The sequence below is a fragment of the Monopterus albus genome, unplaced genomic scaffold (genome assembly GCF_001952655.1).
Source record: "Monopterus albus unplaced genomic scaffold, M_albus_1.0 scaffold217.1, whole genome shotgun sequence".
In the NCBI taxonomy this organism is placed as follows: Eukaryota; Metazoa; Chordata; class Actinopteri; order Synbranchiformes; family Synbranchidae; genus Monopterus; species Monopterus albus.
The window spans coordinates 160,690-180,374 of NW_018128097.1; the positions used below are offsets into that span (position 1 = coordinate 160,690).

The window sequence follows — 19,685 nt, forward strand, 5'->3', positions numbered from 1 at the left end:
GAAGAACAACTGGGAGTTTATTAACATCACTGTGGATAATTCTGAACATCCAAGTCATTAAAAACATTTCTTGTCAAATACATTAAAATGATAGAGAAAATTAAAGGTGCATTTTACACAATGTCTGACAAATAAAGTGAAAGTGTGATAGGGTGTGGTGTCTCTATACTAACCCCATCTATGATATTCTGCTGCTCACAGCCCGTCTCTTGTCATTCCAGCTTCTCTAGTCTGTGGTGTCATAATGTGGTGTGTAAATTCACCCCATCTGTACCTAACAAAGGTTGTAAGAAGCATTTTTTTGAATCGCAAGTAGTCATTTTGAACAGCAATCCACAAGGGACCTCTCATGAGTGGTGTGCAGAGAAAGCAGGATAAAGAAAAAGCACAAACCAGGGTTAACATCAGTCTGGCTTCTTGAGATGAAGTGTGTTAAAACACAGCCCAATGACTCAGATTTGTTTCTTCCTCCTGGATGTGTTAGCATCTAAAGGGGTTTTTACGTTATAAGAACCTACCAAAATGTGTCACAACCGAGTAACACTTGTCACGGGTTCCGCGTTTGTTTCCACTGCCCTCGGCCCCCTTTGGAGGTGCATTCTGGGAACTAAATTTCAGCACCTCTCAGGAGGTAGTACTAAAATCAAGTATCAGGAATGTGAGGTGCGAGGAGGTGCATGAGCGCAGACCAGTCACCGGTGATTGGTCAAATGTCTGTGCCTTTGTACCTCAAGCATTAGCATTACACAACTGATTGCATGTGTGAGAGCGGTGCAGCCCCTCCCTCTTCTAAACAGAGACCAACAGAGAGAAAATACAGCAGAAAAACAAAGCAGGACAGTTTGCGTCAACCCTGGAGGCTCTGTTTGGTGATGTTAAGGGTAGTACAGGATATACTGCGCATTCCGATAGTAGGCTTTGAGTAACATTAGCAGTAACCAGAACGTTCTACTGGACTGACAAACTTGTAATAGCTTTGAAGTGGAGGCCGCATCTTGTACAGTTTGTCACAACCAGACATCAGTAGTTTACATCGTCACTAGGAAACAAGATGAGATGGGAGGGGCAGTTTGTTTTGAGTCTCACTAGATCATCTAGCAGCGGAAGAGTGATTAGAGCAGCTTTAATGGAAGGGTGCATGTGAGAAGAAGGTGGAGGTGAACACAATATAGACAGTATGTCAATCTCACTAGGTGAGACGTTCATTAAAACACACTTCCTAATCTTTTTGGATCAACTTTTTGGTAGATTTGGGTATATTTCTTTATTTATTTCAAAGTTTAAGAATCAAGCTCTTTGAGATGAACCAGCAATTTTTTTCATGGATCTTTAGAATAATGAAAATAAATGTGACTTTTCTTCAGAGAAACAATTTTGGTCATTTTGATCCTGTCCAAAACCATTAGATGCTTTTATGAACCCATTTTTGCTATTAGTTTTTTCCCAGTGGAAATGCTGCTATTAAGCCTTCTGAATATGCAAGAGGTGGAAGCTGTCACTTTGCAGTTTACACCTTGTAAAGGACCTGTTAAAATGTATGATAATGAACCTTTTATTTAGTACATTGCAAGTCATTTAAGAATATGAAAAAGTGATTGTGAAGTAATTTTGTTTGCCTGAAAGAATGAAAATGGGGATTAATTATACAGAACCTCTAAAGACAGATTGTTTTAGTTGGATAAAAGGCATAATGCATGAAAAAAGTAACATCTTCCACACAATGCTGCTTTTATGGGCTTAATATTAAACAATGGAGTGTGAATATTCAGAAGAAACACACTAAACATGCCAAGTTTAACTGTTCAAATTCTAACAGCATCCCAAATCTTCATGATAACCTGGTTCCAAAGATAAATTGAAACTATAAACATCAGTGGGGAAAAGGACAATGACGTTAATGAGGCTAAAGAATGTGTTACTTTTCCAACAAGAATAAGGAAGGTGAAGGAAAAGTCCTGGCACTAAACCACTGTCAATCTCACTGGGTGATTAGAAGCCACTTTCACAGAGCTTTCCAGATTCCTCACAAAAAGGATTTTCTTGAAACACTAACTCACAAAGGTTGCAGTTCTTTCATGGGTTTTCAGAAGAATCGTTTGCTAGTATCTGTCCTCCTCCAGTGTTACATAATGAGCGGTCAAAAGGCTCTTAAACTGTTTAGGACACATCAGTTTTAGGAATGTGCATGTGTTTGAACTCAGCTCATTAAATCAGTCACTCCTCACGAACCGAGCTCACATCCAAAATGAGATTATTTTGCGGAACTCCTGCGTTTTACCAAAACAGGAATCTATTTCACGATAAATAGCTGTTATAGGAGAAGAGAAATGTGTGATTTTGTCATCTACCCTTAAATTTCATCAACTTTTAAGGCTTAACCTTTTAGGTTGTTTGCCTGAGCATGCAAAAATATTTTAGAGGACCACGCAAAGAACAAAGAAGAACTTCATTCCAGTTATTTACACTGGAACAAATATGGTTACGCATACATTGAATCAAAGCTTTTGTAATAGGCTATATTGTTGCTGTCAACCTCAAACAAAAAACTGAAAAGTGGCTGAGGCACAAAAGTCACTTATAAAAGTCAGTTCTAATTATCCGATTATAAGCACCCTCCGACAGTAAGGGGAAAAAAACTACACACCAAAGATGTGCTTCTTCAAAAACGCACCATTTTCTCATTCTGCAAAGTTGATGGAGTCGCGGCTCTTCGTGCAATGATACGTCATTTGCGCTTCATATGCTGGGGTATAGGTATGTCTGGTCAGTGTATGGCAGAGCTGTGTGTGGTGGAGAGGAGCCAGCAGATGACTGCCGCCCCCCTCACTTCTCCACTGAGCCCTCATGAGAGTGGAGGGAGACTGACTGCATGGGGACTATACGGCTGCAGAGTGGACGGCTTGCACTGATAAAACATCTCGGCACTGATTTGGGAACGGGACTGCAAATACGCAGTTAAACCATGCAGACCTGGCTCGTTTAGACACTTATGTTTTTAACAAAGCTCTTTTGTGAGTTGCAGTTACAAGTGATCCGAAACCTGCTATGGAGGACCTCTTGAATCAAAATGAGTCTGAGCACTGACAATGTCACAAACTTGTGGAAAAATGGTTCCTCGGAACTTGACTGGACTACGGGCACATCCTTCCAGTTCAACTTCACCAACAGCTCCAAAGGAAACCACACGGAGGTGGACCTCTTCCGAGCCATCCCGCTTGGCTTGGTGCTCGGGGCTTTCATCGTGTTCGCCATCGCAGGGAACATTCTTGTCATCCTCTCGGTGGTGTGCAACAGGCACCTGCGGACCCCCACGAACTACTTTATAATCAACCTGGCAATCGCCGACCTGCTGCTGGGCACCACTGTGCTCCCGGTGTCCGCCACTCTGGAGATCCTAGACTACTGGGTGTTCGGCAGGATCTTCTGTGACATCTGGGCGGCAGTGGATGTGCTGTGCTGCACCGCGTCCATCATGAGCCTGTGCGTAATATCCATAGACCGCTACATCGGAGTAAGTCACCCCTTGCAGTACCCGGGCATCGTGACCGAGAAGCGAGCTCTGCTGGCAATGCTCGGGGTATGGGTGCTGTCGGTGGTCATCTCCATCGGACCTCTGCTCGGGTGGAAGCAGCCCCCGTTACCGGACGACACAGTGTGCACCATAACCGTGGAGCCGTTTTACGCGCTCTTCTCCTCCCTCGGCTCCTTCTATATCCCTCTTGTCGTGATTCTGGCCATGTACTGTCGTGTGTACATAGTCGCTAAGCGGACCACTAAGAACCTGGAGGCAGGTGTGATGCGCGAAAGGATGAACTCCAGCGAGCTGACCCTCAGGATCCACAAGGGATCTCACGTGCAGGAGGAACACGGCAGTTCGTCCACCGGCAAGGGCCGCGCACATCATGCCAGAAGTTCCCTCACAGTGAAACTTCTGAAGTTTTCCAGGGAGAAGAAAGCAGCTAAAACTCTGGGAGTCGTGGTCGGCATGTTTACGCTTTGCTGGCTGCCCTTCTTTCTGGCCTTACCCATAGGTAGGTTCAACTGATCAGCTTTGTCCTGTTATACTGTCAAAAAACTAAATTTATGTCAGGATATTTATAATATATCCCATACCTTGTTTTATCACAACCCACAACAACTTTAAAAAAAAAAGTCTTTATAGTCGCCATTCAGTTAGTTAATGAGTCTGGCACAAATTATATACAGTCACTTAAATGTCAGTTGAAAGTTACAGTGAGGCTGCTCAAGGCTTTGTAAATTATACCTGTATCTGGCACAGGAGTGTCTCCTGGGTGGAATTTATTGCTTTGAACTGTCACCAAACCTGGGAGTAGACCTTGGTATACTGGAGTGGAGTTTTATATGGCATGATTAAAAAGATGACAGCCTATATTACTGCAGCATTCAGTATTTTAGCAGAGCTATATTATTTCCCTTCACGGTCTCTGTATATGTAATTAATTTAGTTTGCATCACATTTTATGATATAGACTTTATATTATGATGATTTGTAGGATTTTCCTGCTCAGCACAGTTTATTCTATCAAACCAAAAAGAAACATGCTTTTAAGAGTATGAGGAGGAATGCTCTCGAGTTTATCCAAACATTATTAGTGTTATCTTTGCACTATCCTGAGTCACAGTTCATTCCTACTGATGCACCAAATACACTCCTTGTGTGTGCCTAGTGAAGAATAGGTGGCCTTTCTCTGCTCACTTTATCCAGAGGCCTGTGGAGCCTGCCAGGGCTCCCTGATACCACAGAGGCTGGAAAGCATTCAACGCCTCACTCTTTAAGAAACTGCAGAAAAAAGTAAACAAAGTGTTGTGTTGCATTGTGTTGTGTAATGCTCAGACCGTGGGCTGTGCTGTGGTGAGGAGGTTAAGAAAACATTAAGTCTTTATTTAGTGATGCCGTTTGGACAAAAAGCTCGCTGAAGCATGAGTATAGCTGTAGCACTTTACGTGACCGTTTGCCTGACTCCTGGCACTGTCCGTCATGGTTGGACATGTATGTGAGCTTGGGTTTGTGTATCAGTGCCTGTGTGTGTGCATACATCTACTGTAGTTGGAAGGAAATGTGTTGACTCCCCTGACTTTAAGCTGTAGCTAACATCCTCATGCATGCACGCACATTAGTACCTGGGACAGGTTCACTGTGTGTGAGGATTACTTGGCCTCGAGGCATTTTCAGTGAGATACCCAAAGCACCCAACAAATGTAATTTTCCAAAGTTCAGATTCACAGCTCTGAGAGGCCTCGGCAAGCATAGTTGAGGAGGAGCCTCTTTATGTAACACTAATCAACAAACTGCCAAGAATCCCCCCAAAGGATACGTCTCAGTGTGCACTCTCTGGCGTAGCACAATGATACATAGTGACCAAGTACCATATAGCCTTATTTCATGCTCATTTTAAACTAACCTCAAAGGGATAAAAGCACACACACACAAGTCCAAAAGTTTTCTGGTGGGAAATTTCACATTATGCAGCTACTACATGTCCACACTATCAAAGCAGGACACTGAAACTGCTCTCTTTCCCAAAGCTAGCACCTTCGTTATTCAATTCACGTTGGCTCCTCTGCTCTCTGGTGTGATTTATTTTGGACCTTGGGTACTAGAAGTTTGACAAAGCAGCAGCGCCCAGCTTGTGTTACACCCGGGGCATTCATTAACCTCCACACACAGAGTGGGATTTCCTGTCTCACACATGTTATTACCCTGCTTCTTCCTCCACATTCAGTCACTCTCATGTAATGTATGGGGGGGGTTTCTGGTTGGTGGTGTGCGTGTGGTGGTGATGGATGGCACGTGTGTTTACGTTTGTGTGCATGGAGGGGCGATATAGTATTTATGTACAAGTCTGCAAGTGTGTTCATGGTTGTTTTGAGTGCTTGTGTCAGCTGCTTCTCACTCCTCTGTCACCACTGTTTTTTTAAATAACCTAAACATGGAACTTTAAGCAAGAGCCACTGTGGCCTCTGACCCCAAAGTCTCCAACTAAGACCATATCCATCTTAAGCTTAATTTTGATTTATCCACAACTGCGCATAGGCAACAGCGAAGAGGTCTATTGGTAAATGTAAGTGGCTTATGGCTGCAGAACGTCCAGCGAGCACACCTCCTAAATCTCAGTACGCATTGTGCTGAGCTGCACATCCTGCACTCCGACTGGTTGATTCTGACTATGACCAAGACATAGGTGCCTGCTAAATTGGTCCACCAGTGGGTACTCACATCTCTTGGCTAGACTGACCACCTACTCTCAATCTAAGCGGTTACTTTCTCACCTGAAAAAATATCAACACTTAATAAAGTGGCCTAATACAAGCCCTAGGATGACAATTATAACAGCTTTGAGCCCCAACCCTTTACCATTTCAATATCCTGATTTCTTCTTCTTCACTTTTGAGCGCCCCCTAGTCAGAACATTAACATTCGCACAACAGCTATGCAACTGTCTCTGAAAGACAGACGGCCGTTCCCATACATGCAGTGACACATAAGTCTAATTCTGGCTTTATATATGAACTCTGTCCTTCCCAATCAGTCTCAACTATTGAATTCAAATTCTTCAAATACTTTGTATTTGTACATAAATGGCAAGCATGAAGCCACCAGTCCCACAGTTTGAGCCATTCCTTTTCAGATTTTGAACTATCCTGTCCTTTTACGCCTTTAACTTGGAGCAAAGCAAGGTACACAGTCTGGGACTATCAACACAACATCAGTGTTTTTAATCAATGTTACTTCAAGCAGGGTTCCTTAGACAAAAAGCAGCCCAACATTTCACCAACATTTCACACACACACATACACACACAGAGGACTAATTTCACATGTTTGTCAGTAAGGGTGGCATATCTAAATATCTCAAGTTATTTCAGAACACATTCTTGTATCATATTATGAAAAAATGACACAGTGACAACTTAATTCCACAGTAACAATCAGATTAGTTCAGAAATTGACCAAAAAAGGCTTCATACTGTAAGAAGCTAATCCTTCGAGCCAATTAAAGCAGCCAAATGCCATGTTTTTGAAGAAGCAGTCTTTTTCTTTGATAGATTTTTCCATTGGCACTCTTATCAAAATCGCATCTGTCCCACAAGCAGGGCTCCACACTGGAGACTTTGCCTTTTATACCAATATCCCTGCAAATATTTCTTGGCGAATCTAGGCCACTGAACACAGCATTGTTTTTGTCTGTGGTGAAATTTGTTGAGTTACAGTTTTTCTCAACTGCTTTCGTACATTTCTCGAATCACAAATTTTCTAAACTACTTGTTCAAACTCCACATCATCTAGTAACTTGTGCATCTCATTTAAACAAGTTCTCGTAGCTTTTAACACATTGCAAATTCTTTGGCACATTCATGCAAATGATTATGTACAATTATGTCTGTTGCTTTCTACATTATCACTTATTACTTATGTCGTTTTGATCAAAATGTATTATATGGCTGTTGCATTTTATGTTGAATAGTCTGACCTCCCAACACAGCTAATCATAAGTTCATTTAAGATGTCATTACATTAGGTGAACAAGCTGTTTTTAGTAACTGGTCAAGCAAATTTCTATATAGCTCCATTAGACTTTTTGCAACTTTGTCTGAATTGTTGAATGGCTCTCAGGTGAATCCTGACTTTCACTAATGAAGGGAAATGTGTGAAGTATGAGATCAACCAGTTCTGTGAAATAGCTCAGACCTGCATCTCATGAACCTTGAATTGGCAAGTATATATAGGCAGAGCAGAACATTGTGTTACATCCATCCATTACACACACTCACACGTCTCCAGTCAACCTAATCTGCTAGTCTTTGGGAAGAAGCCAGAGCACCCAGAGAGAACCCACACAGGCACAGGGAGAACATGCAAAGTCCAAAACAGAAAGGCCCCGGGTTGGTCGGGGCTCGAACCCGGAACATTTTTGCTGTGAGGCAACAGTGGTAACCACCATTCCACCCCATCAATGGAAGAACACGGAAATGAACAGCATCAAACGTCAGGAAGAAGAAGAGGAGTAGAACTCTGTGGTGGAAGGGCAGGGAGGCAAAACAGAGGAAGGGGGAGAAGAAGCCAGACGCATAGAGTAAACCCGTCTCCAGTGAAATAAGGGCCACACTTGTGAAACCTATTGTCAAACTGTAAAAGTGTAAATGTGAATACTGTCCAATGTACAGTCAGACTCCTACATACACTCACTGGCCTCTTTATTAGGTACACCTGTACAATTATATGCACTTCAATGCAGCACTTCCGCTTTAACATCTGTGTTTACGAATCTCAAAATGTTTCAGTTTTTGGTGAAATGGTCATAAATGTATCAGTTCAATTATATGTTTATTATTGAGGTCATAGTTAAAGGTGGTGTGGTACTGGACTACATTATATTCAGAGTTGCATCTATCATTTTATCTTGCCCAGCTACATCCATGAGAGTGTTGGAATATTAGGAACACCTTGAATTAACTACAACTTTACAGGTGTACCTAACAAAGTGGCTGGTGAGTGTACAGCAGTGTGAAACTTTGTTGAAATTGATGCATGCCATACAGAGAATGTGCAGCCTTCTGTATTTTCAATCGCTGTCATCAAAACCTGAGCCACAGTTGTCATATGAAAATACGTTACAAATACTTAACATTTTACTTTACACTGTTGTGTTGACAACATGGCAAAGCATTCTGACTGCCACATTCGTCATCCTGACAGCACTGACATATTCACTGACATAAGGATTTTGGGAGATAAACTAGGGATTTTGAGCAAGTGACACACTTTTGCAGCTAATCCATTGTGTGGTGCTGTTTGCGCAAATTGTTTCGAGAAATTATCTTATTGTTTTGCAAATACCAAGGATGTTTTGAGAAATGTACTAAAGCGACTCTCTTGATTTAATAATCTCATGATGAAGTTCTTTTATCCATAAGCAGTCTCTCATTAAATTTTCCAGAAAATGTACTATACCACAAATTTTTGATGCCACAATATAATGTTACATATACCATTATAGATATTATTTACTCCTATTAAGTCATTAAACATTTACAGCTTATTTAAAATTGTTGCCCAGATCAGATTTCCAATAATAATATACTGTATTATTGCTGACAGGCAATTATTTTAATATTCAGGATAATTATGCACAAGTCATATTATAATGTAACATGTTGTATTTGATGTTAAAGAGTAATCAAAAAAGGCAACTTATAAAATGTATTTCCTGTACAGTCTACAGGGCTGTAACTAAGTAATCATAATGATCTAATCGTGTGTTTTCTGGATTAAACAATCATTTGGTCTATAGAAAATAATACTGATTATAACCCATGGTTTTCTAAAATCCAAGGTAATCTCTATAGATTTTTTTTTTACCAATAATCCATAACTCAAAAATAATGAGTTGCAAATTCATAGACTTCAGAAGCTGGAACTAGTCAGTGTTGACATTGCTTGAGAAATAACTCACTGCCAACTATTTTACTGCCCATCAACTAATCGATCGACTATAATCTCTTTAGGTCTACATACAGACAAATAAAAGAAATACAAAAACATTAAATCACTGTCATAAACATGGATTTAGGCTCTGTTTTTATTGTAAAGCTTTAGGATACATTTAAGGAAAACATGGGGAACACTGAAGATTTATTAAAGGGACTCTTCAGCATTTAGATTTTTCAAAGAGCCATATTCTCTTATTCTCATCTCGTAACTCAGCCGAAGAGAAACCAGTCCTCTGGGGGATACATCTGTTATTTCACTGCGCACATTTTCCCGCTCTAACACCCAGGGCAGGCACTAATGTCCTGTGAATGGCTCACATTGAGCAACTGGTACAAGCAGTGTACCCAAATGTGAGAGAAACCAACACTTTGAGGTGTTAACAAATAGTTTCTATGTATGTGCCTTTTTGGAAGAGACACTGTGTGTGTACCTCATGCATGTGTGTACGTGGGCGCTTTTGGGTTTTTGTATTACATGGAGCTGGTCAGCTCTGTGCTCCAGGGGTAATTGAAATAATTTATGAAAGGGAAAAATAATGAGAATGCTAAGTACCAAGGCTATGGAGAAGAGAGGAGGTGGCAGAAGTGAGCTGGAGGGACCACAGGGCAATGTGGGGAGGTCAAGGGCCCCCCTGAGGTGTCAACCCAATTTTCCAAAAATAGCTTCATGCTATTGTTTCATTGAAAGCAATCGGCGAGTGCAATAACACTGTCCTTTCAGATCCAGACGTATTAATCATATTTATAGGTGAGTTATGAAACAGGATGTGTGAGTTTTTGGAGAGCAGATTGTGTGTGTATGTGTGTGTGTGTGTGTGTGTGTGTGGGTGGGTGTGCTCTATACGGCGCAGAATAGGTATCGCTTCTTCCAATTAGTGAGAATAACAGGATGCGTTGTTTTGTTAAGATGTTCCTGTGTTTCATAGTGTGATGTGTGTGCGTGTGCCTGTCCTCAGGAAGGAGGTGTAAACACTTCGCATAGCAGACGGGACGAGACTACGGACAATATCCCTCTCATAGTTATCTATATGCCATTGTCCTGCAGCCAAACACTTCTGCCATTTATGATAAACTTTTAACATAAACACTCTTCAAAATGGGACAAAAATGGACCATGTTCACACAGAACTTAAACACACAAACATGCACCATTTGTGGCTACAGGAAGATCTGTTGTCACTCAGGTTTCCTACACTTTTATCCTGTGCTTGTGTATAAAGGAGCCACAGGAACGTGCTAGCTATATCCCACCTTTTGGTCTCTGTGGGGCCCTCTAAATATTTAGGGGTCCTTCCTGGGAGGCAGGCAAAGCCGCACAGCTGCCCTTGCAGATGCCACGGTTACAGCACATGCGCAATGTCTATAAAGCTTCATATTATAACATACAGTACGTTTTAACTTGAGTCCTTCAACTCCTGAATAATCCAAGCAATTTCAGTGTGAGAGCCAGTAGGTTCAATAAACTGCTCAATTAATCACTGAGCAAAAATACCAAAAACTCTATAGGGTTTTTTGTGCTTTTCTCTGTTTTATATCCCTGTAAATACAGTAACTTTGGGGAATATTGGACAAAACACAAGTGTCACCTTGATGTGGGGCAAATTTTGATGGGCATTTTTCTCTATTTATAAAAGTTTATTTGATAACATAATCACCAGCGAAATTAATATTAAAAACAAATGCCAGTTGCAGCCTTAGCACAAAACACAGGAATATTTATCGGTGCTTTAAAACATACAGAGGAAAAATGTGTTTGGATATTTTGGGATCTTGGTGTCTAAGCATCACACAGCTTTCTGGCACTGGAAAAAAAACGATCAATCCATAAGGGAAAAAACTTATTCAACTAATTAGCTCAGTACTCTTTATAATTTTTCATATAAAAACAAAACATTTGTTGGTTAGGTTAGCTAGTTTTTTAATGTCGTTTGTCTTATGTTTTTGATCAGAATAAGATAAAAGTTTATCTTTAAAAACGATTAAAGGGAATGTAATAAGTAAAATTAAAATGAAGTAAAATGAATGACTGACCAAGTTTAATCACTGTATCCAGTCCCAGTCATAACTCATGCAGTTATGTAATCACCTTTAAGTGGATGTCCAGTAGCGAAAATAGCATGTGAAAATACCAGCCACCAAGAGAGACCCATTCATCTGCGGCACAGGAGGCCATGTCACAGTCAGCATTTTTAATGGTTTCGAATTAAAACATGGCCACACAAACACAGACAGACATTTCCACACATATACAAAGAACTTTTATTGCTGTCATTGAGGAGCCACTGACACGAAAACTGGAAGTGACATTTCCTCATACTGTTGCACAATCACTTTAACCAACCAGATTAACAAACTGACCTGAGTATCGTGTGTTTTCTCTGGATCTTGACTCGAAATAGTGCAGGACAGTTTAGATTATTTTCCCCTCTTACAGCAGACGTAACGTCCCCTCCAGGGAGTTGTTATTTGCAGCCAATAAAACCCCCAGGCTATGTATTATATAATGTAGCTTGTATTACTCAGAATAACTGTTAAAGCTGTTGAGCTGATATTCATGAAGACGCATGCTCAGGTGTCTGCCAATATCTTACAGAGGTAATTTCACACTTGAAAGCCTGAGATTATAGCGCAACTTCCGTCTCCCCAGGAACCTGTTATTAATTTAAGAATGTGGATTGGTGTAAAGATGCACAGTTTTGCTCACATCTGCCTACACACACACACATATACGCAAAGTCTATTCCTTTCACACTAATCTCACACTTTCTGAGCTTATTAACTCCCAGTTTTTATCCTGAGGGGGGCCATCTCACCTCATTAGCTTGTGAGGTGTTCCTCCTCTGTTTAAGATATAGTAGGACAAAAAGCCCCACAAGGGTAGACTAATGCGATTTAACAAAGGGCAAACTCACTGATTAATAAACATGACAGACACGCTTCAGTTCAGTCTTACTGACAGCATATCCCCCTCCTCACACATATAACATGGCACACACAACTTCAGCTGTTTACCTGTGTAAATATTTGCACCAGTAACGCCGGTAGACACCCTCTGCAGGTGCAAAAGAGGGAAGCCTGTTGTGATCTGGGGGTGCACTGCCATTTCATTTCCATAAAAATGTTTGCCTTTTTCTCAGAACATCTCTCCAGCAGCGTGTTTATCTACAAGGGAATTGGGGTCATCCCATTCTCTGCATTCTGACGGAACAGCTTAAAATGAACTGTGGCAAAGCAGCTACTTTAGTTATTAAAAAAAGAAGCCCCTGATGAAGGGCTTTCCTTAGTGATAAATAACTCATGGAAATAACTACCCTCTCCGATCTCCTCATTTGTTGCTTTACACTGGCTGCACACAATCTGAATGTAAAAGCCCCATTTTATTCTTAACCAACACTGCCACCTACTGGATACAATACAACTTAGTCACAGAGGATGAACAGCAAATTCTAAGACAAGTGAGCGTATCATCTGCAGGGATGCACTGATCCAAAGACTGCCCTGACTTAGCAGATCAGGTAGTGACCATGATGTAACTGAAAAATGTTTTATCAGTATATTTATGCATCATTTATACACATTTCCCCAAAATTCTACCCAACATATTTAATATCATTGGTAACTCCACTAGAAAAGTTATGTAATGAAAAGTGTAATGACTGGCCCACCAGGAGGTTAAAGAGAATGTTAGGCATTTTGGGAAGTATGCTGTTACATGTAATTATTACATGTAACAGTATTATATTTGGTGTTTGTCCGATAAATATGGTGACAGAGACAGGACGGCTCAGCTTTGGGCAAAGGCAGGAAACAGGGGCGAGTGGAGTTAGAAGACTCTGCTGGTCACCTGGCAAAACCAAATAACATGAATAACATGTAGCCAACCACCCCCCGCCCCAAGCATATGTCCCAGAATGTTGAAGACTTGCTTTAAGGGATTAATTTCAGGGTTGCAATATTTTGATCTTCCCTCTCTATTCTGTTGTCCTCAGGATCTTTTGATGAAGACCTGCGCCCACCTAAGTCCCTCTTCAAAGTGATCTTCTGGCTAGGCTACTTCAACAGTTGCCTGAACCCCATCATCTACCCCTGCTACAACCGCGAGTTCAAGCTAGCCTTCATTCGCATCCTCCGATGCCAGTGTCACCAGCGTAAACATCCCGGCTGGAGAGCACCGCGAGTTCAAGCTAGCCTTCATTCGCATCCTCCGATGCCAGTGTCACCAGCGTAAACATCCCGGCTGGAGAGCATACAATTACCGCTCATCCAACTTCAGCTCATCTGGAAACTCACGCAAAGGCTCTACAGATCATAACTCCAGCTTTCTGAATGGGAGCCAGCGTACCCTGCCGTCCTCAGGCAGTCCAAGCCCCAGCTACCTGCCTTCTTGCCCTGAGGGGGAAACATTATACATCTGGGGAGCCAGCACCCCAAGTCCCACCACACCCAACCTGCTGCCTGGCAGCCCCACCGACTGCCAGCAGGGAGCTCTAAAAGGGGATGTAAGAGAAGGCAAAGCAGCTGCAGAGACTACTGGTGGTGTTTTCTCTTTCTCCTTTGGGAAGAACAGAGACAAGGGAGGGGTCAACAAGGATGGCATCGTGCCAGAGGACAAGATGTGAGCTTGGACTTGTTCCTTCTTTATAGGGATTAAGGGCCACCCACAGACAGTGGTTGTGGAATTTCACAGGTCTGCTGCATTCACTGTACATGGTTCCATGATCATTCATCAGTCAGTGGATTAACATTGTCAATAATTGTCAAAGTGCGGTGACAATAGCTGAGTTACAATTATGCTGCTGTATCAGGTATTTTGATCTATGTTACTGTACCTGTGCTTGACATAGACAGGAAGGTTTGTTTCAAAAGGACAATAAGGGGTTGAAGACAGTTAATCAAAATCACTGTTTGCTACCCTCTTTGGGACTGGAAAGTTATCAGTGCATGCATTTTGATAAAACAAAAGTGAAATTTAAAGGAATAAGGTCGCTATGTCAGAGAACTCTACCCCAAACATCAACCTCTTCACCCCTTTTAGCTAAAACTCCTTGTTTGCCCTGTAAAATGCCTGAGCACGACAAGGAACCTGACTCATGTAAAATGTGTAACAAATGATCACCTTTTTGTTGCAGTCACTTGCTATCTTTATGGTATGTTGTGAAAACAAAGTATAACCTGGTTTATCTGCTGTGCGCACAATCATCAAATAGCATCATGTTTGTATGTTTGATGTTCAAAACCTATGAATATTAATATTAGAAATGTGACTGATACATGAATAAACTTAGATGGTTGCTCAAATGCTGCTCCGAGGCAAACTCTTGATCTCTCTGCAACTCTACTTTCTTGTTGCAAAAAGAACGTACACCATCATATATATATACACATATACACACACACAGTATATATCACAGACTTGCCTCACAGCAAGAAGGCTCCGGGTTTGAGCCTGGGCCGACCCGGGGCCTTTCTGTGTGGAGGTCACATGTTCTCCTTATGCTGGCGTGGGTTCTCTCCGGGTACTCTGGCTTCCTCCCACAGGCCAAAGACATGCAGTTTAGGTTGACTGGTGACTCTAAATTGCCTGTAGGAGTGAGTGTGAGTGTGTGTAGTTTGTCTACATGTCAGCCCTGTGATAGACTGGTGACCTGTACAGGGTGTACCCCCGCCTCTAACCCAGTGTCAGCTGGGATTGGCTCCAGCCCCCCAGCAACTGTATTCAGGAATAAGTGGTATAGATAAAGGAAGGATAGATGATGATGTGACCCTCGATCACACATCAACCATAAGGAAGTGTATTCAGAAGGTATTTTAGATCAATCTATACAACACCCCAATATGACAAAGTGGAAACAGACCTTTGCAAACTTCTTAAAAAGGGAAAATTGAAATATCACATTGACATGTGTGTAGACCCTTTACTCATTAGTTGAAGCACCTTTGGTTGCGATCCAGTCTCAAGCTTTTTTGGGTATGACACAATAACCTTGGCACAACTGAAAGGCAGAGGTCAAGATATCCCAACTTTTAGACCATAGTATTAACCTCCCAAACACTTGGTTTCCCATGATTTGATAGCATCTTTCATAAAACATGACCATCCTGGTAGTCATCAATGTTTCAGACTTCATACCCCCAAGTTTGTCTGGCAGGTTTTCTATTATACATTTATAGTCTCAGGCCCAAGGCAAGGTGACCCCGATGATAATCCCAGGATGACATTTTTCAACTTTAGAAAGCTCCCTTCAGAATTAAGAATATTAAACAACCACTGAGTAGTAGCTACTCCTTTTGAGGATGAAACTGAGGATTAACATGAATTAAAAATCAAAATTTAGAATCAGTGGACTGTCTTTCATATTCTACTTAATCTGTACATCTACACTGCAACTGGACAAGATGGCTAACTAGGAGGATGACGTGTACTTCGCCTGCTAAGCTCTGATGGGCAGTTTCTTTCCTGACAGAAGGAAACAGCCATCAATGGGACAAAGCCAGTCATTTCTGTAGATTATAAGGCAATGTTTTAAAACATTTCAGTACTGCAAAGTTTTAAAGCTAAAAACAGATGGAAGGTTTAATCACTAAATGTTATTTTGAATAAAGGAAATATGGCTCAGTATCTTTGGTGTTAAAAAACATACATCTTGTCATGGAAACTGTTCCTGTACATGAACTTCACTAGTGAGAAGGAAACAAGTTGTACAGTTAATAAATTATTGGTTCCTCAAATTTCCCTCTGACAAGACAAACGCATATTCTTTTCCTTTTTTTATGTAGCACTGTTTTGTTTTGGCCACTGCTGCTGTTATTGTCAGGTATTAAGCCAAATATGCAACATTAGGGCAGAAGCATACTCCTCTTTGTGAAATCATACAGTACTTTGACTTAAGAGGCAATGTTCTCAGGAGGTGCACACGGACCCAGAGTTCGCACTAGACTGTGTTATGTGAACAAGCATCCATGCAGGTGAGATTAAGGTAAACCTGGCAAAAATAATCTGTGCTTATCAATGAAGACCCATTGAAATACATTTCACTAAGTAGTCTCCATCTGTGAGCCTGTTGACACATGTTGAGCACTAAGCCTCCAATTACCTCATTTGTCAACTTTCAGACAAAGTTAGAAATATAAGTGACTGAACTGAGGAGTTTGCTTCTTTACTGTTAACCTGTGCAATGTTCTTTAAGAATACTATAACAGACTATAAATGTTTCTCATAGCGATGCAATAAAAGATTGAAAATGTTATCAAGCACAAGCATAAAAAGTCCATAAAACTACAGCTATAGAAATTTAAAAGCTACTGCAAAAGAACCAATTCAAGTAAATATTACAAACCAAATTAAACACACCTTGAGCACATTTCCAGTACATACACATTCACCGCAACACCAGCTATCATGAACATTGTCGGCTGACACAGACAACAACGGCCTGATGCAGCTGGAAACCAAACTGATGCAAGACGAGCCATGAAACACAAACACTGAGCTGAAACACAAGACTATTTACACAGAGCCGAGAAAAATTACTGAATATAGGAGATACTCATCACTACAATTGAACCTTTTCGCACTGCATGGTCATTTTGTCCATCGTTATTGAAAAGTGCAGCTTTAATTAAATACTTGAAGTTAAGTATTCACAAGAAAAGCACTATTATGCATTAGTTGACTAGTGTGAAGAATTCAGGGAAACAAACTGAACATGCTGACACAGATTGCATAGCAAACATTCAGTATGTTGATAAGGTGCTTGCAGTTCAAGCGGCTTCAAGTTTGTTTCTTTGTGCTCTGCACTTCAAACATGGGATGTCAAACAAAAAGACAATGTCCCTCCAGCGCAGTCATTTTAGCTCAGGCACTGAGAATATTGTGGACATTATAGTGTCAAAGAACAGTGTTACTTTGTTAGATTACCCAGGTAGGAAAAAAATTCTTCCTTCCTCTAACATTGACCGTATTTGCTTGTGGGCCACACAGCAGCCCCACCTCAGCGGGCAGTGCTGGGTCTCTGCTTTAAAAGTGAAAAATTTGTTTCCTCAAGGCTTCATATCCCTTCTTCATGTCAGTGAAACAGTGTGGCCTCCTTGGACAAACATAAGCCTCACTGCGGTAAGCTCTTTCTCTAGAAGAAGGAGGAAAGGGGAAAAAAGGTGACTCATTGTGGCCTCTGGAGGTGATTTTTGTTGGACAGACATTAAAATATCAGTATGGCCCATGTGATTTTCCAACAGGTACAACTATGCAACTATACAACAAGAATGTGTCTAACATCTTTATAGTCTCCTCCACTGCATTTGGGTGAAACCTCACCCAGATATCTCAAAACCTCAGGCGATCAAACAGACCATTTGTATCCACTTTTAAAACCAGACTTTTCCATTATCGAATTCATAAACACAGCCAAGTCAGATTTTATTTAGGCTACAAAGTCCAATATCACAAGTTTGCCTCAAGGGGCTATACAAGGTGTACACCATACAACACCCTTTGTTATTAGACTCAAACCAGATAATGGAAAAACTCCAAAAATAAAAAACTTCAGTGGGAAGAAAAAAATGGAAGCCTCAGGAAGAGCAACAGAGGAAGGATTTCTCTTAAAGGACAGAAAGAAGCTTTATTTTATTGTCATTGTAACATTGTGACATGTACAGTGAAATTTTGTTTTGGAGCCGAAAGCCCCGGGCCTGTGCCACCATCGCAGGTAACTTGGGGGTTCAGCGTCTTGCCCAAGGACACTTCGACATGTGGACTGCAGGCACCGAGCTTCGAACCCTCGTTTTTCCAGTTGGGAGACAACTGCTCTACCCAGTGCACCACTGTCACCCCCCCCCCCCTCTTCAAAGCTTAGGGACCATATCAATGCAACTTATCCACAGACACTTTGTTTGGAAATCCAGGTGTTTCATGTTAGTAGTTTCCTCTAGTAGGAATAGAAGTAGGCTACATAAGATTAGACCCAGAAATTACTTTTTAACTTGATCAATTGCATCTCAAACTGGTGAAATGCACCTTCTTTAGAATTTGTGGTAAATAGATTAAGACTGGTGAAAGAAGTCCTAGTTTTGTTTTTTTGCTGTTGGAAAGAAATTTAAAAGGTCATCTTCCTTGCAAATTATGGTGCTTTCCACAGAGCCACTTAAAAGCTCATCATCTTTTCAGGGAAAAAAAACAAACTCAAGAATTTGTCAGAGGAACATTCCTTCCTCTACAGGTTTAGCATAAGTAACTCGAGTCTCTGAGGATGGTGTTAGGGAGCACGAACACAGGCAAGTCCCACTTTGAAAATGAGACTAATGCTAATGTTATATTACCGTATTGTATTATAGATCAGCAACGGGTTGTTTCACTATGTTGTGTTTCTTTAAATAATTTTTAAAAAGTCAACAACTGAATAATTATTGTTAAAATATTAGAGTTCGGTTTGATCATTACAAAATGTTAGGCCTACTCGTGTTTATGGTACAATAAAAAATATGAACTGACTCACATTCATTCATGTGTCAACCCCAGGCAATGGAATTAACCCATGCACGGCCTTTTCATGCCCAGCACTTCTTTAAGTCACTCTGCTTCCGGTCCACCAGCATATCTACTAAATATATTCTACGGGTTCCTTTGGGAGGCCATTTCTCACAGACCACCCCAGGCTATACTAGTGCCTGTCAAGAGCACAGCACAGTCTATAGTCAAGAGTCGGTTTTCCACCAGCCTGCGAAGCCCACATAGATGGATATGAGAAGAGCTGCCTGCAGGAAGACAAGCATGGTGCCTCAGAAATACAATGATCATTCCAGTAATGCCAAACTAGCAAAGTAGAACACAGAGGTTGGAGGCTACTTCACTCTATGGTTTGAGGTTTCCTGTTTGTTCTGTTACACAGTGATTGAATTGGAATAACAAAGGGCCACCACTTCAAACCACATTTTAAAAATAAACTCCTGGCACACATTTTGATAACAGTACATTTTACAATCACTGACAAGACTGACATATAACCTCCCGCTCAGCTCCAGCCTAGCATATGCTGGAAACCGGAGGAAACAGATTGACCGACTTCATCTAAAGATCACTAATTTACACATTTATTGACTGCATATAAAAACCTCAAAGTTTAAAAATAATACTATGAGGGATTATCTATAGTTAGTGTTGATATTATCTGTGTAAAC

The 19,685-nt window shown here is 41.1% G+C and overlaps 1 protein-coding gene across 1 annotated transcript; it reads left to right on the forward strand.

Annotated features, from left to right (window-relative positions):
- The first annotated feature begins 1,680 nt into the window (after nucleotides 1–1,680).
- On the forward strand, nucleotides 1,681–14,894 carry LOC109971193 (alpha-1A adrenergic receptor). The gene is made up of 3 exons (XM_020619289.1): nucleotides 1,681–4,031; nucleotides 13,502–13,666; nucleotides 13,743–14,894. Exons 1-3 carry the CDS (start codon nucleotides 3,068–3,070, stop codon nucleotides 14,129–14,131), a joined length of 1,518 nt encoding a protein of 505 aa, XP_020474945.1. The 5' UTR covers nucleotides 1,681–3,067; the 3' UTR covers nucleotides 14,132–14,894.
- Nucleotides 14,895–19,685: the final 4,791 nt, after the last annotated feature.

Coding starts and splice junctions, on each gene's coding strand:
- LOC109971193 (XM_020619289.1), top strand. CDS start 3,068: ATGAGTCTGAGCACTGACAATGTCACAAACTTGTGGAAAAATGGTTCC. Junction 4,032..13,501: donor CTTTCTGGCCTTACCCATAG/GTAGGTTCAACT, acceptor TGTTGTCCTCAG/GATCTTTTGATGAAGACCTG. Junction 13,667..13,742: donor CCAGTGTCACCAGCGTAAAC/ATCCCGGCTGGA, acceptor ACCAGCGTAAAC/ATCCCGGCTGGAGAGCATAC.